The 24,099-nt window shown below is 42.1% G+C and overlaps 1 protein-coding gene across 1 annotated transcript; it reads right to left on the bottom strand.

Moving 5' to 3' along the window:
• Positions 1–2,071: 2,071 nt before the first annotated feature.
• On the bottom strand, positions 2,072–23,167 carry copg2 (COPI coat complex subunit gamma 2). The gene is made up of 24 exons (XM_084049881.1): positions 23,044–23,167; positions 21,896–21,948; positions 20,909–20,989; positions 20,514–20,585; positions 18,794–18,873; positions 17,887–17,962; positions 17,453–17,545; positions 17,088–17,174; positions 16,059–16,216; positions 15,208–15,341; positions 14,946–15,013; positions 14,265–14,453; positions 12,650–12,745; positions 11,602–11,845; positions 9,636–9,711; positions 9,426–9,529; positions 8,361–8,489; positions 8,174–8,242; positions 6,836–7,017; positions 6,112–6,241; positions 5,475–5,572; positions 4,782–4,920; positions 3,311–3,409; positions 2,072–2,950 (listed from the first exon to the last, which is right to left on the bottom strand). Exons 1-24 carry the CDS (start codon positions 23,078–23,080, stop codon positions 2,820–2,822), a joined length of 2,625 nt encoding a protein of 874 aa, XP_083906007.1. The 5' UTR covers positions 23,081–23,167; the 3' UTR covers positions 2,072–2,819.
• Between the last annotated feature and the right edge of the window lie 932 nt (positions 23,168–24,099).

Genomic DNA, 24,099 nt, shown 5'->3' with positions numbered 1-24,099 from the left:
ACCCATTGAGCTAACAGATGGCTGACAAGTACAGCCTTCCTGGTAGTTTTCAGTTGATCTTCTGGAAGCCAGTCTGCAAAGGAAAGAATCATAGGAAAGACATGAATGGGATTTGAACTCATGGCCTCTGGATCATGTATACTGCGTCTCAACCCATTGAGCTAACAGATGGCTGACAAGTACAGCCTTCCTGGTAGTTTTCAGTTGATCTTCTGGAAGCCAGTCTGCAAAGGAAAGAATCATAGGAAAGACATCAATGGGATTTGAACTCATGGCCTCTGGATCATGAATACTGCGTCTCAACCCATTGAGCTAACAGATGGCTGACAAGTATAGCCTTCCTGGTAGTTTTCACTTGATCTTCTGGAAGCCAGTCTGCAAAGGAAAGAATCATAGGAAAGAAATCAATGGGATTTGAACTCATGGCCTCTGGATCATGTATACTGCGTCTCAACCCATTGAGCTAACAGTTGGATGACAAATATAGCCTTCCTGGTAGTTTTCAGTTGATCTTCTGGAAGCCAGTCTGCAAAGGAAAGAATCATAGGAAAGACATCAATGGGATTTGAACTCATGGCCTCTGGATCATGAATACTGCGTCTCAACCCATTGAGCTAACAGATGGCTGACAAGAAAAAACGGCTGACGGCTCACAAGAAAAAAAAATTCTAAGTCCAGAGCTCGATGAATGTTAGGGACCAAAAAAAAGTCACAAAAAAGTCACTACCAATCAACTTTAAATTGCCTGAAACGTACTCCTAACAGGTTTTTGGGGGAACATTTTTTTTTTCGTTTCGGTAGTGTCACTACCGAAACGGAAAAAAAATGTCTAAGTCCAGAGCTCGATGAATGTTAGGGACCAAAAAAAAAGTCACAAAAAAGTCACTACCAATCAACTTTAAATTGCCTGAAACGTACGTTTACGTCATGTGTAAGCAGGTCTAATGGCTGTCGGCCAAACGAGGCATGACTTTTGCCTGTTTAAAGTTTCAATTTTCAAAAAATTGCTATAGCGCCCCCGTTTTACCAATTGGAGTAAGATTGGTTTCAGTGATATTTGGAATGGCCCTTTACATTTCTGCAAAGTTTCAAAGAATGGTAAGTCTGCATGTATGTGTTAGGGGCAGATGAATAATTGTCATAAAACTGCAATATTCATTGGCTCATTAAAGCTTCATTTTTCACTTATGGAAAATCCACTGCATATTTTTGTCGGCATAGGTCCAAAGTTCATGTGTAAAACGTTTCGTGCAGATTGCTCAAAAATCCCAGGAGGAGCTTTTTACTGCTTTTCATATAATTCGAAATGGTGGGAGATCTAAAGGTCAGAGGTCAAAAGTCAAACAGTGAAAGTTGTTAGGCATGAGGAGACGCATGTGTGCATCGAAGTTTCATGGCTGTAGGTCAAACAGGGCATGAGTTGTACCTGTTCAAAGTTGGCATTTTCAACTGAGTGCTATAGCGCCACCTTTTGACGAAAGATTGTGAGATTTATTTTTTGATCGTTTTTCATGACCATCTATCATATGGCCGAGTTTCATAAAAAGCGTACGCACGGTTCAGCCAGAACTGGCAAAAACGGCAGAAGAAGAAGAAGAAGAAATGCCAATAACAAAACGGGTCCATGCTGGAAGCCTGGCCCCGTAACAATGCAAAGGAGTAGTTCACCCACAAAAAATATTTTCTATCATTGCTAGGCCAATAATTGATGACGTGGGGTTGACCGGCAGTCTTTCTGGTAGATGACTCAAAGAGTGTTTTACTGACCAGCCACCCAGACATCGAATTATTAGCTCAGGAATTTGAGAAAAACAAAAAAAATCTCCATGAATTCAAGGCTTCATGGAGTGTGTAATTGATAGAAAGTAAGTAAATAAAATATTTTGGGTGAAATACTCCTTTAACATTTATTCTTATTATTATTTACCATTTTACCAGTTATTCTAACCATTTTACCATTTACCATTTATTCTAACCAAAGAAGATCACTTATCCCACCGTTAATAATATAATAATAATTATAATAATAAAACATTCCCTGTCAATTAAAATGAGAACGCCACAACTGAAACACGTAGACTTGGTCCATGGTCAGACTTTATTACTTCAACAACAACATCTTTGTACAGAAAAGGAACCAGGAACTGGATGACCTGAAGTCATTCAATCTTACAAGTGTTTGATGTTTAAACAGAAAAACAATGAAAATGTTTTGAATATTCTTTTCAGTATATTTCTTAAAGGTGTAAAAAGATAAATCACAACGGCATATTATTTTAAGATTCATGTTAACAGAACATAACATAAGACAGATAGATGGTTAGAACAAACAGGACGTTGGGGGGGACGGGGGTGATGACCTCCCAGCCCACGGTAAGGATGGCACGATAACTATTATCGGGATAAAAAAAAACGCGCACAATAATCGTATTGCAGAGATTTTAATCTATAGTGGAATTGTCCTCCGTCATACGCCGGGATGAATTAGCTTTTATTGAGCTCATTTGGTACGCTCTTATTTCACTCTACACACAAATCGATTCGCCAAAAATAGCCGATCTACAAGCTCACAACGCGTTGCAACGCGTTGTGAGCTTGTGGATCGGCAAATGTTGGCAAACGTTCACCCCCAGAATAGGGATGCTGGGGGTTCAAGTGGTTGACAACAGTGGCATTTTGAGTTTTAAGTATATTTTAATTATCGTGATAATATCGTTGATGGCAATTATTTTCGCCACAATAATTGTGACGTGTAAATATCCATACCGTCCCATCCCTAGACCCCCCCTCAGCCCACAGGAGGATGACCTCTCGACCTCTCAGCCCACGGAGGCCAGGATGACCTCCACGGCCGTCTCGTCCCCGCTCCGCACCGTCACCTGCATGGTGACGCCGTCGGCCAGCGCCAGACGGGCTCGAACCAGGACGTCGTGGCCTCCCCGGAACACACCTGGAGATGATAGGTAGAGGATGTCACACAAACGGCTAAGGAAAAAGTTGCAGTACGTTGTATACATACATATGTGGTTGCTTTCAAAAATGGCCTGGAAAAATAAATTAAACACCCATCACGAGAGGTAAATGTAATTTTCACCATCTCTTTTGTACATATAGAGCGGCCATTTTGTGGTTCCACATATAGAAAGCCCATTCAAACGATATTTGAAAACCGAAATCAAATGTTTTATGGATTGAGAGCTGGTAGATCGCAACATGCTTTCATAGAAGACATGCTGGTGATTCTATGGAATCCAAATGACTGAAATCATGTCGTGGTAGACTGAGAACTTTAATCCATGCAAACACCTACCAGCCAGAAACAGGACATGAGAGTTCTTGTTCTCTGGAACTTTGTCTGATCTCTCACACGGCTGCATGCCCAGGAAGCTGACGATGTTCCCCACGGCCTCTGTAGACGAACACAGTAACAACAACAGCCACAGTCAGCACCAAGTGTAGATGAACACAACAACAGCCACAGTCAGCACCACAGTAAGAACCCCAACTACAATGTAGGCATTTAGCAGACACTCTTAACCCATTAAGACCTGGAACTGTGTCATTTTTAGATTTGAGCTAAAAAGCATTATTTTACACTTTGGGCTATTTTTGAAAATTCGTGAAAATGTGTGCAAATCTTTGAATATATATATATTTTAAAGCGAACATTTTTAACTCAAATCTTTGCTTCTGGGGGTCCCTGGAACAAAATATTTTGATGGGGGTCCTCGGCAAAATACATGTAATTTTGGGGGTCCTTGACATGAAAAAGATGGAGCACCACTGATATAGAAACATACGTTTTTCAGAAAACTGTTGAGCTTTAGGAGACATGTAGAATCGGCTTCAGGTCTCAATGGGTTAATCCAGAGCGATTTACAGTAAGCGAGGTAAACACAAGTTGATACATCAAATGCATAGAAATGGTAATCTAGGATCATAGGTTAACCCAGAACCTATCATTGGTCTAAACAGTATAATATCAAAACATGTGTAATCTGTACATTAAAACTATATATACTATAGGATGCCAGGTCAACAAATTAACCTGGCATCTGTCTACATGACATGCTATCCAAATTACATTCCAGCCTTTGCATAAGCCTGCAAGGTTGTCAAGGCTAGGACAAGTGCTACGGTATAAAGGGATAGTTCACCCAAAAAATATTACCACCCCATGGAGACTTGAATTCATGGATATTTTTTTGTTTTTGTCCCAAGCCAATAATTTGATGACCAGCGGTTCCGGTAGGAGACACAAAAGGAGACTCTGTGTCTCTCCTACCTGAAACTGTAACAATAACTACATTGGATCCATTGGAACACAGGTACTTTTTACCATTTCCTCAATAGAAACAGTTTTGGACATACAAGGTTTCCACCCGACAGCAATGACATCAATTATGTTCAGGGCCTGTTTGTTAAAAAAAGAACCAACAAACAAACAGACAGACACTTAAGGTCTACATCGTTACTGTCAGGGAAGAAACCTCTTATCTCCATATTTCTGTGTTGTTCTGAAAATTAACGCCCTACTTGATCATACTACACTGTCACAAGAAAGCATCAAAAGTAGGAGATCTACAAGCTCGAAACGCGGCTGTCGATCCGCTACTTTTACTATTTTAGAATTTGAATCCTGAAAAGTAACGATGTACTTCTTCATACGACAAATAGCGAAGAAACAGCCGAACGACAAGATTTTCCTTGTCATTTCTGTTGGGTTGAAACGTTCAGATCAGACCGATATGAATCCAGAGTGAATATTTTTGTTCATTTACCGTCCAGTGTCCGTACGGACGCCAGAGCGAAGGTCTCCTCCTTCTCATACTCCTCTCCCACCTCGTCCCAGGCCGCGCCGAAGTTAGGCTTCAGCACCTTCTGGATGTGGTCCGCTACCGTCACCTCCAAGTCCTCCAGCTAGGAGGAGAGAGGAGAGGGGAGTTGGAGGTGAGTAGAGATGGAGGAAAGGAGAGTTGGAGAAGAAATGGGAGGAATGAACAAACAGAAATAAAATGAATATTGGTCAAAGCAGAATGCCCACAGGTGTAACTAGGCAGGTCAAAGTTCAGACTCCAGCCACGTACCCATGGATTAAAGCTAAATTAAATCTCACGACTGAAAATGTCCCAATGCGCGATTTGTGAAACAGTGTGAAAGGATCCCCCACACTGCCGACCATGTGAAGAAATCACAGATTCAGGCTTTAACCTTTGCTTTTATATGAAATATCTGAGACGATGAAGATATTATGGAGCATGCTTCTGAACATATTGTTAGTTTGACCACTTCGAATCTTGAAATAACCGAAAATAGCCTTTCTACAAGCTCTCAATGCGTCGCAGACGCATTGAGAGCTTGTAGATCGGCTATTTTTGTTGCGCAACATGCTTCCATAGAAGACATGCTGGCTTCCATGGAGTCCAAATGACTGAAATCAGTCTTGGCGACTGAGAACTTTAATCCATGCGTACCACATATTCGTCGTCATAACCGTCGTCGTCTGGCTCTCCGGTGTTGGGATCACAGTCTCTCACCAGGTATTTCAGCGTACAGCTGAACGTACACGACACTGGAACACAATGTGGGGGAAAACAACAACAGAAGTTGATGAAGTTTATCAGAGAAAAAGAGCAAGCTCTAGGCCTGACACTATGATTACATAATCGTCTAATCGCTATTTTTTGAGATAATCGCAATTATTTTTGCATAATCGTCATGTTTTCAAATATGAAAAAAAAGCAGAAATAGCTGATCTACAAGCTTACAACATGTCACTTTGTGACCCGTTGTAAGTTTGTAGATCAGCTATTTCTGCAATTTTTACATGTATAAAATGATTAAATGTCAATAATTTTTTTGTATGTTTAATTTATATGTCATATCTGCCCTGTGCAATTTTTGGTTACGAGGCCTAAAAGGCAAACAGAATTGTTTTATTCATACAGTATGTTCCAATGTTCAATGCCAATTAAATAGTTTATCAATCAATTATTTGCGTGACAACGAATCGTCAACTTAAATTTGTAATGGTGACAGCCCTAGCAAGCGCATGGCTGAAATCAGTGGTGGCGACTGAGAACAGTGTGATTAATCCCTGAGAAAACATACCAGCGGTGGGGTCGTCTTCAGGCAGTCGGACCAGGTTGTAGCAGGACCCGGGCTGACTGTAGGGGAGGTTGGCGGCGGGGATGACCTGGAGCACCTCGTAAGACTCCGAAGGCTCCATTTGCACTAACACCTGACGGGCGCGCACACACACACACACACACACACACACACACACACACACACACACACACACACACAGACTAACAGATTAGACTCAACTCATTTTTGATTAAGACCGGGAACGCATCCGTGTCATTTTTTGATTTATTTGGGCTATTGAAAAATAGCAGATCTACAAGCTCATAGCGCGGCACCGAGTGCCGCGCTACAAGCTTGTAGATCTGCTATTTTGTTTGAAAAATGTTAATATATATACATTTTTAAATCAAATATTTGTTTCTGGGGGTCCCTGGAACAACATATTTTGAGATGAGGTCCACGGCCAACTACATTAAGTTTGAGAACCACTGATATAGCAACATCATTTTTTTTTTTTACAAACTATTGAGATTTAAAAGACATTTTGTAGAATCGGCCTCAGGTCTTAATGGGTTAAATGTGCTCTAAGCAGCTCTATAAATAAAGCTGGATTTGATTTGATTTCTGTTTTGACAACCAGTGCTGATGTTCCTCCTGTGGGCCAGCAGACAGACAGACAGACAGGCAGACAGACAGGCAGACAGACAGGAGGCAGGCAGACAGACAGACAGATAGACGGACGTACCTTCTGTAGCAGCTGGTCGTTGAGCGTGTTGGTGCAGTCGAACTGGAACACCATGTGTGTGGAGAAGGTGTGTTTGATGCAGCGCACCACGTACTCCGTCTCAGCCTCCGTCAGCTGGACGGGTTCAGAGGACTTGAAGAGAGGACCCAGAGCCTGGAACTCTGGGATGGCTGACAGTTGTTCTGCAAAACACAGCGGTGAGGGCTGTCACGATTAGGACATTTTACATGACCATTGTCAACTATTTAATCGTGTTTTTGTCGTAAAAAAAAATAAAATCTGTTTGGTCTTTTAGGCTTTGAAGTTGCACAGGACAGATATGATGAATAACCTAAATATACAAAGACATGAACTTACATGATAACTTTATACTAAAAAAGACAACATTAATTAGTGTAAATCTATAAGCTACACAACACGTTGTGAGCTTGTAGATCGTTTAAGTTTGACTTTTTTTCTACATTTAGAGTAGCCAATTATTTTTTACCCCCTTTTCTCCCCAATTTAGTCGTTATGCCAATTGATTCCTCCCCGCACACGTTTCTGTGTCGTCACTGCTGTCGGATCCTACTGACTCACCTGCCATTGAGGAGCCCCCACCAGCAGGACGTAGGGCCTTCGTCCTACTCCTCCCGCCCAACACTCCCCGCTGACAGGTGCCGACCCAGCCCGTAGGAGTACGTGCACTGACCGATATCACCCTCCCTCCCCGGCTGGCTTCCCTCCCCCCGAACACGGGCCAATTGTGTTCGTGTAGACGCTCGACAAAGCCGGATGAACCACGGTGGATTCGAACCCACAACCTCCGTGGTGGTAGGCAGTGACTTTACCACTGTGCCACCCGAACGCCTATTTGCCTCTTATTTACGCAATATTTGACGATACTGTATGGTGGTTTGTTTACTGTTGAGTGAGAAAACAATGTCGCACATTAACCCATTAAGACCTGCGGCGATTCTTAAAAATGTTTTCTAAATCCTAACAGTTTTTTGAAAAAAAATCTTAAAAAAATGTTTAAGATTTTTCAAAAATAGCAGATCTACAAGCTCATAGCGCGGCACTCGGTGCCGCGCTATGAGCTTGTATATCTGCTATTTTTGAATAGCCAAAGAAATCTAAAGTGACACAGATGCGTTGCAGGTCTTAATGGGTTAAGATCAATCATCTGGGGACCCCCACACAATCATCTGGGGACCCCCAGTTTGGGCACCAGTCATCTAAACAACTGAGTAGACAATAGGCCAATTCAACTGTCCTTCAATCTCAGTTGTCTGTAGTACAGTATGTGCAGTGTCGCCAACCGCTGCACGTGAAATAAATAAATGAGACTTCACTCACCCTGGTAAATGTCCTGGCGTGACGGAGCCATTTTCTCTGGAAGCTTGCTGGTGGCAACAGGAGCAATCTCTGCAAACCATCATTACAAACAATCTGTCACGTACCTTAACTGTTCAAATTAATCCCACGTAAAAAAAATCAGCTGAAATCAACAATGCTGAATATTAAGAAAAAAAGAGATTTATACCCGTCTTCTGTTCGCTGCTAGAGGTGATAGTGGCTAGAGGCACCGTCTTCATGTCAAAAGGTTTTTCCGAGGGCTCCAGGGTGTACTGGTGGAGAGACTTCTCAAGACCAGGAATAGACACCGACAGACCTTTGAACAACACACACACACACACACACACACACACACACACACACACACACACACACACACACACACACACACACACACACACACACACACACACACACACACACACACACACACACACACACACACACAGTCATTAACATGTCACTATCCAGCAAAAAAAGAAAATAAAGACCAAGAACTTTAGGTTGTAATAGTCTCTTTTTGGATCCCCAGCTGCAGATCAAGAGGGAGATTGCGGACCGGGCCTCTCCATGGAGCACGACTGTGGATTGCTATTGTATTTCACTATACTGTATATTACATTAAAGGACAACTTTGTTTTTTTACAACCAAGGTTTATATTTTAGCTTGTAATTAAAGTAAATAAAAGATGATCTTTTTTTTCATTTACAGCTTTCTGTAGTTTTAGCAATTTTCGCGCTATTTTTTTACAGTGGGCGGGGGCATTCTGCCCGGTGGCTAAATATGCCTTTTTTACACAATAAAAAAGGTCCTGTGGTCTTTGATGGCCAGATGTGAGTTATTGGGGGCAAGAAGAGCTACTATAAATAATAATAAATAAATCGCCGGGTTATATTTATCATTAGTGCTACTACTTGTTTTGCTTGCATCCATCTCCCTGTCTCCTCTCTCTTTCCCGCCCGACACGGTCGAGGCAGATGGCCTCCCACCCTAGAGCCTGGGTCTGGCCTGACGTTTCTGTGGACAAAGTGGCGTCTCTGCTCTACATGTAAAAGTGTCTTGAGAAAGCTTGTGATTTGACACTTGAATAAAATGTAATATTGAACAATGTCATTGAAATGCTTCTACGGAGCAGGATGGCGAAATAGCCGATGCACAAACTCAAACCACGTGGAGGAAGCAGCGCGGTTTGAGTTTGTGTGCGTCTGCTGTTTTGGCCGTGCGAACCGAGCATACATGAGGCGTTAATACCGTTGAAGATGTAGGCGGCGTTGAGGGCCTTCTGCTTCTGCTGCAGCACGTTCATGTAGAAGGTGGCTCTGTCACGCACTTCATCATCACTATCCATCATACACCTACGAACACACACACACACACACACACGGGTTGTACTTATGTTCCTATTGAGTATCACAATGTTAAGCACCTCTGTTCCTATCGAGTATCACAATGTAAAAGTACCTCTGCATGAGAACCAGAACGCTGGGCAGCAGGTCGTCATTCTGGGCTCCAAACTTAGCCAAGGCGCTGACCGCAGCTGGACAAGGAGACAATTTACAATTACAATTTACAATGTAGGCATTTAGCAGATGCTCTTAATCCAGAGCGACTTACAGTGAACAAGGTAAACACGAAGTAATACATCAAATGCATAGAAATAGTACACAACGTATTCATTGCCTGTGCATCACTGAATGTATATGCAACTATCCTCTGTGTACACTTACCGTACATGTACAATAATTCATGTTTATATACAGGTATCTACATACATTGCTATTCAAGATTTAATTGATTAGAAAAATACATTTTGATAACATATATATATATTTTTTTAAATACAGAAAATAGCAGATCTACGAGATCTAGACCAGTGTTTCCCAAACTGGGGGTCAATTGTTTTGGGGGTCCCTAAATGATTAGCTTAATGTGCAACATTGTTTACTCACTCAACAATAAACAAGCCAATATACAGTATAAGTGTATACAGGGTATCTGCACATTTATACAGTTGCAATTTAATGACCTTTCAGACCTTTTTAATACCAAATAGGCAAAATTGTCACATATTGCGTAAATAGTGAAAATAGCCGATCTATAAGCTCACAGCGCCTCACACTGCCAGGTGTTGTGATATTGTAGTCAAACTAAATGTAATGCCTACAATTCCAAGTGCATGTCAGGGTGGGGGGGGGGGGGGTCCCCAGTTCAAATATGATTATTTTTGGGGGGTTGCGGCCTGAAAGGTTTGGGAACCCTTGCTCTAGACAATTGGTTCTCAAAGGGGTCCTTGAGGGAGTTCCAGGGGGTCCCCAGCTAAATGATAGGTAGTTAGGAACCAAATGGACCCTAATGGGTCTGTAACTCTGAGAGTGTAACAAATGGAACCAAATGGACCCGTTCCATTTGTACACTCTCAGAGTTAATTTAACATTGATTTTACAATATAAAATGTCTCTGGGTCCCAGAGATAGAAAATGTCATTAAATGGGGGTCCGTAGACTAATGCATGTCAAACTGGGGGGGGGGTCCTTGAAATTAAAATGGTTGAGAATCACTGCTAGAGGCGTAAAAATCTTCTCTCATGGGGGTCCCTGGCATATCTCTTCAAATCGGGGTCTGTGGGCTAATAAGTGTCAATGTGGGGGTCCTTGACATGAAAAAGTTTGAGAACCACTGCTGTAGACAGGATGGCATTTTGTTATCGTACACACTAGAGATGCGCGGATGGCCTCTCACGTCACCCGAATCCGCATGTACAAATTAATTATCCGCCCGTTATCCAACCGCAATAATTATATTATCCAATTTAAATATCCGCACCAACCGTTTTTCCCGTATGTCAAAATATTATTATTTTCTGGTATTCCCTGTTAGTTTTAGTTGTGCCGTGCGATGCGATCACAAAATGCATTGATTTAGCCTATGGAATGTCGGTGCGTCTTTTCTTTTTTTTAAACCGGTGTTGCGCTGAACATACAGAGCGCACTGGTCTGCTGCGCTCAACATACAGACTCCGTGCGGCATCCAACATACAGGCATCCAACATAGATGCGGCATCCAACATACAGAGCGCACTGCTCTGCTGCGCTGTTCAGCGCAGCACCGGTTTAAAAAAAAGAAAAAAGACGCACCGAGATTCCATAGGCTAAATCAATGCATTTTGTGATCGTATCACACAGAGGCTGCTCTACACACTCACACAGACACAAGCACGCAGAGATTTAGCTATTTTATGGATAGCTATATTAGATGTCATTAATTTATTTACCGCAATATTTCACCCGCGGTTTATCCGATATTAATTCATAATTATATTTGATTGACCCGAATCCACCCAAACCGCGGTTAACTGCGGCAACCGTGGCTAAAACCGCGATCCGCGCATCTCTAGTACACACACACACACACTCCCCCGTCTCCTCACCGGCGCGGACGGCCTCGCTCTCCAGCACCACCCTGTTGAAGATGAAGCGGATGTACTTGGAGGGGGAGGGGGTGCGGGGCCCCTCCTTGCCCAGCAGGTGCAGGATCTTGGTGGCCAGCACCGTGTGCTCGCAGTCCTCGATGAACTCGCACAGGTGCGCCAGGCCCGTCTCCTTGCTCTCCGGGTTCTCCTCGATGATGCTGATGATGCAGTCCACGATGGCCCGCTTGTACTCAAAGCCACCCTGCAGGGAAATGAGGGGGGGTGTCAAAGGATAAACCACTGGTTCTCAACGAGGACCCCCCAAGGGCTCCTTGAGGGGGTTACAGGTATCAATCGGCTAAATGATTGATAGTTCGGGGCCAATAAACACTGAGGCTTTTACAGTGCACAGGGGGTCTCACAGATGATTTTCTTTTCTTTTTTTAAATTGTATTAACCCATTACGACCTGGAACGGTCTCATTTTTAGATTTGAGCTAAAAAGCATTATTTTACACTTTGGGCTATTAAAAAATAGCAGATATACAAGCTCATAGCGCGGCACCGAGTGCCGCGCTACAAGCTTGTAGATCTGCTATTTTTGAAAAATAATGAAAATGTGTGCAAATCTTCTGAATATATATATTTTTAAAGCGAACATTTTTAACTCAAATCTTTGCTTCTGGGGGGTCCCTGGAACAAGATATTTTGATGGGGGTCCGCGGCCAAATACATATAATTTTGGGGGTCCTTGACATGAAAAAGATTGAGCACCACTGATATAGAAACAAACGTTTTTCAGAATACTGTTGAGATTTAGGAGACATGTAGAATCGGCTTCAGGTCTCAATGGGTTAACTATACTGGAACACCAATCTACACTGTAAAATCATTTCAAAACAACTACCACATCCGTTTCCATATAGTCAGAAAATGTCATCACGTAATGCGGGGAAGAACTAGGGCTGCAACTATTGGTTAGTTACTTTGCGATTATTATCATCGGGAACAATCAATTATCAGGTGAGAACTTTAATCCAGGAGAAAAGTATAAAAGATGGACTCACGTCGTCTCTGAGCATGTTGGACAGGAAGTTCATCATGACACTGTGCTTCCTGGGATACTTCTGGCACAGAGCACTGATGGCCTGGACCACCACCACCTGGAACACACACACACTTTAAGCCCACTGGTTCTCAAAGTGGGGTCCGGGGACCCCCAGGGATCCTTGGGGGGGTTCCAGGGGGTTCCCAGCAAAATGTATAAATCTAGCATCACGATCATTTTAACCACTTTAACCTTTTATACTTAACACATTGACTGCCTAGAACGACTCAACTCCTTTTTTTTTCTTTCTTTTTTTTTTGACCCAAAGACCAAGGATATATGAATTTTCGAAGATCTTTACTCTCATCCACTTCCTTGTTAACTTAAAACTTTAAAATTTTGTATCTCGGCTCCTGAGTACTTCTTTTTTTTTCATTGAAAAATCTCTGGCATGAATAACAATAGGCAGTGAAAATAATTCAGGCAGTCAATGTGTTAAAACCTTTAAATAGCAGATCTACAAGCTCATAGCACTCCGTGCTGTGCTATGAGCTTGTATATCTGCTATTTTTGAATAGCCAAAGAAATCTTAAAATGACACATATGCAGTCATGAATGTTTTGAAAAATCATGAAAATGTGTGCAAACCTTTGAACATACATTTTTTAAAGCGGACATTTGTAACTCAAATCTTTGCTTCCGGGGGGTCCAGGGAACAAAATATGCAAAAAATGCAGAGCGACAGTGTAGTGCCTCAGTAAACTAGGGTCACAGGTAAACCAAGAACTTAACTCATTCAGTGCCAATGACATTAACAGTAACACGTACATTTTTTCACAGAGCCCACAGTGCCAATGACGTGTAACACGTCAAAACAAGTGTTTTCAGTGTTTACGCTTGATGGCGCTCTTCTCTAACATATGAGCCACCATTTCACTCTCAGGCACACAGAGAAACAGAAGATCACGTGATCGCTAAATCTCACGTCACCATTCACTTCCTTGTTATTCAAATTGGGAAAATGTCTGCTCCCTTGTTTTCCTCTGCATTTTTGGCAAGGCGTGCCATGTTCAACGGCCAATAACTAGAGCAGTGGTTCTCAAACTTTTTCGTGCCAAGGACCCCCAAAATGATATGTATTTGGCCACGGACCCCCATCTCGAAATATTTTCTTCCAGGGACCCCCAGAAGCAAAGATTTGAGTTACAAATGTTCGCTTTAAAAACAATATATTCAAAGGTTTGCACAAATTTTCAAGAGTTTTCAAAAATAGCAGATATACAAGCTTGTATATATATATAAGCTTGTATATCTGCTATTTTTGAATAGCCAAAGTATAAAAGGTTAAAGTGGTTAAAATTATTGTGATGCTATATCAACACATTTTGCTGGGGACCCCCTGGAACCCCCCCACGGACCCCACTTTGAGAATCAATGAACTAGAGAATGGACCGTCGAAATATCTGCTATTTTTGAATAGCCAAAGTATAAAAGGTTAAAGTGGTTAAAATTATTGTGATGCTATATCAACACATTTTGCTGGGGACCCCCTGGAACCCCCCCACGGACCCCACTTTGAGAATCAATGAACTAGAGAATGGACCGTCGAAATGAACGTTTAGAGACATTCAGACCTTGAACTCGTCGGAGATCTCGGAGACGAAGGAGGAGATCTGCTTCATGAGACGGTCCACGCTGCTCTCGCTGCCCGTCTTCAGCAGAGTGGTGATGGCCAGCGTGGCGATGCTGCGGTTCGAGTCCGTGATCAGGTTCTCCAGGTCCAGGTTGCAAGCCGTCACGGCGGACGGGTGTTTCATGGCCACCTGTAATGTATAGAGCAGTAAAACACATTGGAATGGGCTCCCGCCACATATAATAAGGATAGGCAATGAATCAAGCTTCAAAAAGGAAATGAAAGAAGTTACGTTTGGTTTGTAATTGGATATGCATTTCTTTCTTTACAAACATCAACTTCAGCGATGCTTGCGGAACTGCATCACTGTTGTGCCAATAATCACCATAACGCAGACCCTCTCGTGTAATATTGCTTAACCCATTAATACCTGGAACGCATCTGTGTCACTTTAGATTTCTTTGGCTATTCAAAAATAGCAGATATACAACCTCATAGCGCGGCACCGAGTGCCGCGCTACAAGCTTGTAGATCTGCTATTTTTGAAAAATCGTGACATTTTTTTTGATTTTTTCCCAAAAACTGTTAGGATTTAGAAAACATTTTTAAGAATGGCCTCAGGTCTTAATGGGTTAATGATACCATAGGCTGTGCAGCGGTCACAGGGAGGGTCTGAACGCACCTTGTTGAGGGTCCTCACTGCGGCGTATCTCAGGGCAGCTTTAGGAGAGCTGCAGAACAGCTGCAGAACTGCACACAAACACATTCACAGAAACAGCAGAATTAGTCATGTGCAGGAGAAGTAAGAAACGCAGACAGGCTTAAACAAAGACTACCCAGGTTAATGTAAAAAAAAAATCCTATCACACAAACACTTAATATATAATTAAATTGGAGGACCCCAGGGGTTGAAGACCCCCGGTGTAAAGTGTGGTTTTATGTACCTGAGACTGCCGGGGCCAGCTCCCTGGCTGTACAGTTGGGCATGTGGACGATGGCAGAGGCTGCTTCATACACGACCATCTCATTCTTGTTCCTCAAACAGCTCTCGATGAAGTCAAACAGAGGGCTGTCATGTCTGTAAAACATACCCACACACAGTCATATCGTTATTGTCAGGGTAGAAAGCTCTTATCTCCAATATTTTTAACTTTAAAATGAACGCCCTACTCGACGATCATACTACAGTGCCTCACAAGACCGTTTTAATACCTAACAAAAAAGGGAGAACATTTTTTTTTTAAACACTAGTCCATATCCGTGGGGGGATATGCGCACATGATCTGGCAACCCGGGAGCCATTCATCCCATAGCTGGCGGGGCCATCCCACAGCTGGGCAGCCGTAACCATGGCGACATTCTTTTACATAAAGACGCTAATAAACAGCTGCCGTTTGGTTCCGTGCACATGGTGAATGGTGAGTGTGAAAATTCAGATCAATTCCTCCAGCCACTGAGGAGAACCGGGCAGAACAGATTTGGGGCTCACCACTACAGAGGTTTGTAGAATTATAGGAGGATTACTGCATCAAAAATCATCAACAAACTATACTATAAAATCGACGAGCTTGTAGATCTGCTATTTTCACAATATTTAACTGTGGAACAGAGTCAAACAAAATGTAAGGCCTCAACTCTTACAATTCCAAGTGCTTGCCAGGGTGGGGGTCCCCAGTTCAAATACGATTATTTGGGGGGTCCCCAGTTCAAATATGATTATTTGGGGGGTCCCCAGTTCAAATATGATTATTTGGGGGGTCCAATAAAGCGATAAAGTGTAGGATTGATTACATACCCGCCCTCTGTCTCATCCAGCAGTTTGCTGGCGATGCGGATCAGCATGCAGTAGGCGAACGGAGACTTGAGGCCCGACTTGGTGAACTTGTTGAGCATCTTGGACACGGCCAGGCGGTCGTTCTTCCTCAGGTGGTACAGCAGGCCCAAGGCGTGGTACTGCATGAAGAAGACACCGTTTAAAAAGCAACGTTTTATTTTTGCATAGCAAGAAAATAACTCATATGGGACTTCACGAATGTGCTGATACGGAATGATATCAGTTAACTCTATGCCTGCCAATGACGTATATATACGTCTTTTAATTATCAGCTGTTGTCCGCCAAAGACGTATATATACGTCATGCATTTTTTTATAATTTCAACCCTTGTCGAATTACGAACAGATTAGGAGCTAAAAATGTTCGAAGATTTGCTGCTCCATTCACTTCAATGTTAAAATTCAAACGGACAAACAATTAACTTTGTTTTTTGGTTTAAAACTACTGGTTTTGAGCTATATTGAAACATCAAACAACACATGTCAACGAGGTCAAAATGACCTCGTTGACATTTGTGAAACCACACCTGAATCTCATCTGTGATTAGAAACCATCTGGGGATCAATCATACTGGAGGAAAAAAATCTGTGGCTACGCGAACAGGTACCAAAATCAACCCTGGCAGAGGCTACAGACTGTTCTGAAAAAACTCTGGCAGGCAGAGAGTTAAGTTGCAAGCGATATCCATCCCTCACAAACCGTCTGTGCTGGATTCTCTGGCTGCAAGCCTTGTGTCTACCTACACCTCTCAGCCATTATAAAATACTCGGTAAACTGTGACCTCTAGTAGCTTATTGCTTTAATAGAAACGCAGAACATTTATTAATAACGGACAAATCTGAGAGACCACAAAAAACACCTTGATGGAGGGTTCACTGCTTCACTACAATGTGATCAAGCTGACCTGGGGAGGGAGGGGAGGGGGAGTGTGTGTGTGTGTGTGTGTGTGTGTGTGTGTGTGTGTGTGTGTGTGTGTGTGTCGTACCCACCTGCACCATGATGTTATCACTAGAAGCAGCCTCCTGGGCCTCGTTGACCCAGCGTTTCACCACATCGTAACTCATCTTCACCATATGCTGCACGCACACACACAGAAGAAGAAAAAGGACTTCAATATCCACAATGCAGTTCACGTCGTCCAATCATTTCAAGTTTAAAACGAGGAAGACGGTCAACTCCCATTAATTGATTGATTGATTGAATATTTTATTGGACAGAAATGTAAAAACAGCACGAGTACAGTCAAACACTGTAGTATGATCAAGTAGGCTGTTCATTTTACGGAAAGAAACCCACAAAAAGTTAGAATATGGAGATGAGAGGTTTCTGCCCCCCGACAGCAACGTATTCTTACCAGTGACGACACCAGGGCTGAACTGGACACGCTGGGAACCTTGTCAACGATGGCCTGCTTCATGTACCTCTCAATGGCCTGCAGCATGGTGGTCTGGAACAGAGCAAAGATATTCAATTATTAAAGATAGATCCCATCCCGATTGGCAGTGGTGGAAAAAAAGTACTGAAATGTTTTACTTAAGTAAAAGTAAAAGCACAAGTATCAAAATGTACTTCAAGTACCAAAAGTAGAAAGTACTCATTACGCCAAATGTCCCATTTCACATGTTTTCAAATGTATAAAATGTCTAAAAATCTTGTAGATGGGCTATTTTCAAATGGACAAAATGTATATAGGGCTGAAGTGGTTAATGTATGTTTTGTAATGATAATCAAAATGTACAAAGTAACTAAAGTTGTAAACAACAATTGCAGTGAACAGACGGTACTTACATCAGTGATCCTGCAGAGGGCTCTGATGGCAGGTCCTCTGTACACGTCCTCCTTGCCTGTCATGTCCTTGGTCAGACTTTACAAAAACATATGCTATTTTTTTAAATATGAACTCACTCATAATGCATTAAAAATTGTCTACTTTAACCCATTAAAACCGGGAACGCATCTGTGTCATTTTAAGATTTCTTTACAAAAAAATAGCAGATCTACAAGCTCATAGCGCGCGGCACCGAGTGCCGCGCGCTATGAGCTTGTAGATCTGCCATGTTTGAAAAAGGCAAATCTTTGAATACATACTTTTTAAAGCAAACATTTGTAACTCAAATCTTGGCTTTTGGGGGTCTTTGGAACAAAATATTTGACAAATGTTCGCTTTAAAAATATATATATTCCAAGATTTGGACACATTTTCACGATTAAAAAAAAATAGCTCATAGCGCGGCACTTGGTGCTATGGCTACACAGGATTTTAAATGTTTTAATCACTTACAACAGTGGTTCTCAAACCTTTTCATGTCAAGGACCCCCAAATTGACACATATTATCCCGCGGACCCCCATTTGAAAAGACATGCTAGGGACCCCCACAAGAGAAGATCTTTATGGCTCTAGCAGTGATTAACATTTTAATTTCAAAGACCCCCAGTTTGACATGCTTTAGGCTACGGACCCCCATTTAATGGCATTTCTATATTATATCTGGGACCCCAATTTATATTGTAAAAAATTGTGTTAAATTAACTAATTGAGTTACAGACCCATAATGGTCCATTTGGTTCCTAAGACCATCTATCATTTAGCTGGGAACCCCCTGGAACTCCCTCAATGAACCCTGGGGGCCCCCGGACCCCACTTTGAGTACCACAACACCTTAAACAGCAATCATCAAACATGTTGACACCAACCTGCTGGTCACAATGATCACATCCTCTGAGATGTTGGCCATCTCTTTGATGGTCAGGTAGCACATCCTCCTCAGGGTTTGCTGAAGAGACAAAATGAAAACCTTGCATTTGTTTCCGACAAGATGCACGACCTCACTACAGATATGTGACTGAAGGATGCAAGATAAAACATAATATAAACTAGAAAAAGTGCTCCTCGGAGCACAGGTCTCCGCCAGGTCAGGTAGGTTATTGTGGCCTCCTGGTGGCGCTATAATATGCCAATGTGAAAAGGGTGCCATTTCTTCTTAGGCCTTGCACGGCAATCGGACACTGCATTCATGATTTGAGGCATTTTGTTCAAAAAATGTGTTTTGCTAAATTAGACCTGCTGGTGGCGCTATAACAGGCAAATATTAAAAGGGTAGCATTTGTTCCTCAACATAGTGTGAATGTGCGTGCAAAGTCTGACCACAATCGGACGCTGCGTTCATGATTTGCGGCATTTTGTTGAAAACGGGCCACACCTGCAAACTTAAGATGTGAATTTTAGCCAATCGGGATGGAATATGAAAAATTAAACAGATCCGCCTTGATCACATGACTATAGAGATCATGTGTACTGATTTGCGTGAAATTTGGATAAAATCGGAAGAAGTAATGTAAAGAAATATGTTTTACATAAGTCTGCCTCCTGGTGGCGCTATAAAAGGCAGATGTGAAAAATGCAGGTCAAAGGTTTTTCCTTGACCTCTAGGGAGTGCACATACAAAGTTTTACACAGATCGGTGCAGTTATAGGTGAAAACACAAAGCAGCCTGTTGTAGCGCCACCATGAGGCTGATTTCAAAATGCTCAAGTGCCAGTTCTTCCTCGGCCTAGTGAGAATGTGCGTGCAAAATTTCACGGAAATTGCATGCTGTGTTCATGATTTGAGGCATTTTGTTCAAAACGGAGCAGTCCTGCAAACTTTGGAAGCCATTTTTAGCCAATCCAGATGGAATATGAGAAATCTGAAAAAGTTGTTTGGTTTAATGACTATAGAGATACTGTGTACCGATTTGTGTGACGTTTGGACACATTTTGTAGGAGTACTGTCATAAAATGTGTTTTAGCAAAAGCGGACTCCTGGTGGCGCTATAACAAGCCCATGTGAACATTTTGGGGCAGAGGGTCTGAATTGGCATCCAGGGAGTGTGTGTGCACAGTTTGGCTGCGATCAAGCCAACGGTGGCAGAGATTAGCTGTCCACAGACGGACGGACAGACAGACGGACAGACGGACGAACGGACGGACGGAGGGTAAAACATACTCTCTCGCCGGAGACAATAAAATAAAAACATGCAGATGCGATATGAACAATGGCAAAAGCAAGCGAAAAATCATCATTTAAAAAAAGAAAAGGGAATCTGTACGATGTATCTGTACTTTGACGATGAATTTCCCCTGTGAAATGGACATTCGACCGGTCCATTTTGGACACATTGCTGGTCAGGCCTGGAATCGAACCTGGGGCAAACTGGGGACTCCTCCTGCACCACAAGCAGGCTCTCTAACAACTCAGGTATGTGCCGCCCCCTAATTACAATGGTTCTGGCTTTAAACTGGTTAGAAACGCAAGCCGGTTCGCGGCCACTTCCAGAGAAAGCACCGCGAGTTCCAAGAATCTAGAACAGAACCGGTTCTATAGAACCAAAGTTCTTTCGGTTGAAAAGGGGGCCAGTTGGATAAACAGACTTACATCATTGGACTGAAACAGCCTGGTCATCGCAAAGAAGGCCTCGGTAGCCTCCGTGGTTCCAAAGTGTTCCCCCTTCAAACACAAGATGATACAAAAAAATGAATCAATGGTCAAGTAGGGCTGCAACTACCCATTATTTTCATCATAATTTAATCAAAAGATGTGATTGTTTTGTATATCAGCAAATCGACATGGAACTTTAACATATTTTCAAAATCGACTAAATTTACCGATGTCATTCTAAAAAAAGAGACACTGCTTTCTGGTGAAGTGAAAACAGAGATCCACTGTGTGTGTGTGTGTGTGTGTGTGTGTGTGTGTGTGTGTGTGTGTGTGTGTGTGTGTGTGTGTGTGTGTGTGTGTGTGTGTGTGTGTGTGTGTGTGTGTGTGCGTACCTGATTGAGGAGGTATATGATCTTGGTCAGGATGTGAAGACATCTTCTGGGGTTGATGGGGGTCTCGTTGAAGATGCGTGCCTGTAGACACCAGGAGAGAAAAGTTCATTCTAGAGATGTACCAATACCATTTTTTCCTTCCCCGATACCTTCGTATAGGTCGACACCGAGTACCAATCCGATATCAGTGTGTAATTTAAAAATAATCTAGGACCAGTGGCTCTCAAAGTGGGGTCCAGGGACCCTCAGGGTTCCTTGAGGGGGTTCCAAATGGACCCTTACAGGTCTGTAAGTCTGAGTGTTCAAATGGAACCAAATGGACCCTCACGGGTCCAACGTAAATAGTAGTAGCTACAAGTTCGTAAAAATAATAATAACAATAACAACATTTCAGGAAGAATATCGGCAGCTTTTCTGATACCGGTATTGATATCAGAACTACTCTAGCATTCTACAAACAAAACTATTCATCTTTTCATTCTTCTTTTTGAGTGGAACTGACACTTTAAGACATTGGTTCTCAAAGTAGAGTCTGGGGACCCCCAGGGGTCCACGGGGAGGTTCCAGGGGGTCCCCAACAAAAGTAGTTAATGTAGCATCACAGTATAATTGTAAGCACTTTATCCATTTATACGTTGGCTATTCAAAAATAGCAGATGTACAAGCTCACAGCACGTCACTTCGTGCGAGCTTGTACATCTACTATTTTGGAACATTTTTTAAAAATATTGAATTTTTTTTTTGTAAAATAAATCTTCTCTTCTGGGGGGTCCCTGCTGACACAAAACATTTTCAGATGAGGGTCTGCGGCTAAATAGATAGATCAATTTGAGGGTCCTTGACATGAAAAGGTTTGAGAACCACTGCTGTAAGAAGTGGGAAAAGTAAAGTACATGTACTCATTAAATCTGAGTACGTTCTGTCACCACTGAGCCCTGAGTGCACCCGTACAACACCATGACATGCAGTGACATCGCTATACTTTACCTCCTGCAACACTGCGCTCTTCTCCAGGTGTTGGAAAGGGTTCGAGCCACTTCCTGGTTCAGAGGAAAAAAGAAAAAATACGCTTTAGGCTTAAATAACTCAAAACACTGAAACCATTCAATCCGTCTTTTTAGATTTGAGCTATAACCATTATTTTATACTTCGGCTATTCAAAAATAGCAGATCTACAAGCTCATTGAATGGCTTAACTCTTAATTATCTATAAACGGAGCTGCTTGCCCTCATTATGAGACATAGCCCAGATTAAATGCATGGTGGCCCAAGAGGGTCATTATGACTACTACCAAAATATGGTCATGCCCACTTGCCCTGAAAAGTAAATGATCCATTATAAAATGATGGGTCATATTTGAATTACCGTTATTTTTTACATTAATTTCTACTTGCATTCTTGAAACATTTCCTTACTCGGCCTGTTCCAGTTGAAAACTATTAGTTTTAGTTAAAGTGACAAGAAAGAACATGACACACAGATGTAAATATTACACGCGGGGGGGGGGAGAGAGAGAGAGAGAGAGAGAGAGAGAGAGAGAGAGAGAGAGAGAGAGACATTTCACACAGCTCTGGCAAAGAGTTTATAGACAGATATCTTGTGTTTATAGCAAACTATGACGATTTGCTTCCCCACTCAAACACGCAGCGTGTCCACCCTTGAGTTAAAATTGTAACATACTTTTCACTTTTACTGAAAAGCATTAGAATACATTTTAGAAGAGGTTTGGTGTGTAGAGGGGAAAAATGCAGACCAAGTACAGAGTAAAGGGCCGGTTTCACACGTTGATCTGTTTTATATCAAAATCAATGATCCGCTGCATCAACACACGTCATGAAAGCAATGCTCTTGTTAGCTAAAGTAAGCCAACAGCTTGAGAAACTAACAGTTGTAGTAACCACCATGTCAACATTAGGCTTTATCAAACTAAAGCAGCTAAAACACACACAATTCTGACGCTTTAATGAATGAAAACATGTTTAAATGAACATAATGATAAATGTCAACAACTGAACAGAGCACTAGCAGGCTAGCTGGCGTTAGCTATGTAGGCTAACTCTGTTCTAAGCTCCAAACATCAACACATGATGATATAAACACTTATCATTATTATATTATTAATCTGATGTCTCACCGGACTCCTCGTCCTTCTTGTCGAACTTTTTAATCATCGTTAAACGACGCGTAGAGACTAGAGAGATCTGTATGTTGATGCAGCAGGACAGAATCCTACAGCTACCTCCACGTAACACTTCCTGTTAAACTTCCACGTCGACGGAAACACGTCACGACTAGCCCCTGATACGTGACGGTCATATTATATGACCTGTCATGGATGATCTTCAACATAATATTTGCACTTTATATATTTATGATCTGTACATTTACATAAACGTTAAAATTTCAAATTTAAACGTATCTACCTTATGGCCACGGATGTAACAATTACGTACGGGTCCTTAAAAGTACCCGTATCTTCCGTATTGTTCAGTAAAAAGCCTTTTAATCCGATTGGTAGGTATTTTCTCACGAGTTGAAATGTATCAGTCTGCAATACACCTCCCAACCGATAGGGTCACGTGGTTGAAAGCATGTAAGGAAATGCGAAAAAAATGACCACCAATCGGATTAAAATGCTTTTTATTGAACAATACGGAAGATATAGGTACTTTTGAGGGCCCAAACATAATTGCAACATTTGTGGTCATAGGGTAAGCACTTTATATCTGAAATTTGAACGTTTATGTAGATGTACGGGCCAAAAAGGGAGAAAATTCAAACACTATGTTGAAGTTCATCCATGACGGTCGTGACAGGCGACCGTCTTTTGAAGCAGCTTTCCTCAGCACCAGCGTTGCCATGTCTTTTCATTACAAGCGCAACTTTGGGCTTGTTTTCTTCTGTAAAGTGGCTTGTATGTAAATATTGGCAGTTTTTGTGGGTTGCTTTTATTTGGGCTTGTTTCTAAAGTGTAGTTATTTATTTGGGCTTGTTTCTAAAATGTAGTTGTTTATTTGGGCTTGTTTCTATAGTTGTTTATTTAGTATTTATAGTATAGCTTGTTGATTAGGCCTAGTTTTAATGCAGTACTGGTGCATTTCTTTTCTTTCTTATAGGGCATGAATCTCACTTCACTGTCACCCCCCCCCCCCCCCCCCCCCGCCCCCTAAAACACACCCACACAATTAAT

The sequence above is a fragment of the Gymnoscopelus microlampas genome, assembly GCF_963454915.1.
Source record: "Gymnoscopelus microlampas genome assembly, chromosome: 23".
Taxonomy (NCBI): domain Eukaryota; kingdom Metazoa; phylum Chordata; class Actinopteri; order Myctophiformes; family Myctophidae; genus Gymnoscopelus; species Gymnoscopelus microlampas.
Note: the sequence above shows the minus strand (reverse complement) of the source record. Positions and strands in the feature narration are given on the sequence as shown.

Bases quoted from the DNA above. Each gene is read 5' to 3' on its own strand.
- copg2 (XM_084049881.1), bottom strand. From the start codon at position 23,080: ATGATTAAAAAGTTCGACAAGAAGGACGAGGAGTCCG. The intron at 18,874-20,513 runs GTAAGTCTGTTT...TTGTCTCTTCAG, and splicing joins GGCTGTTTCAGTCCAATGAT to CAAACCCTGAGGAGGATGTG. The intron at 6,242-6,835 runs GTACGTCCGTCT...CGCGCCCGTCAG, and splicing joins ACGACCAGCTGCTACAGAAG to GTGTTAGTGCAAATGGAGCC.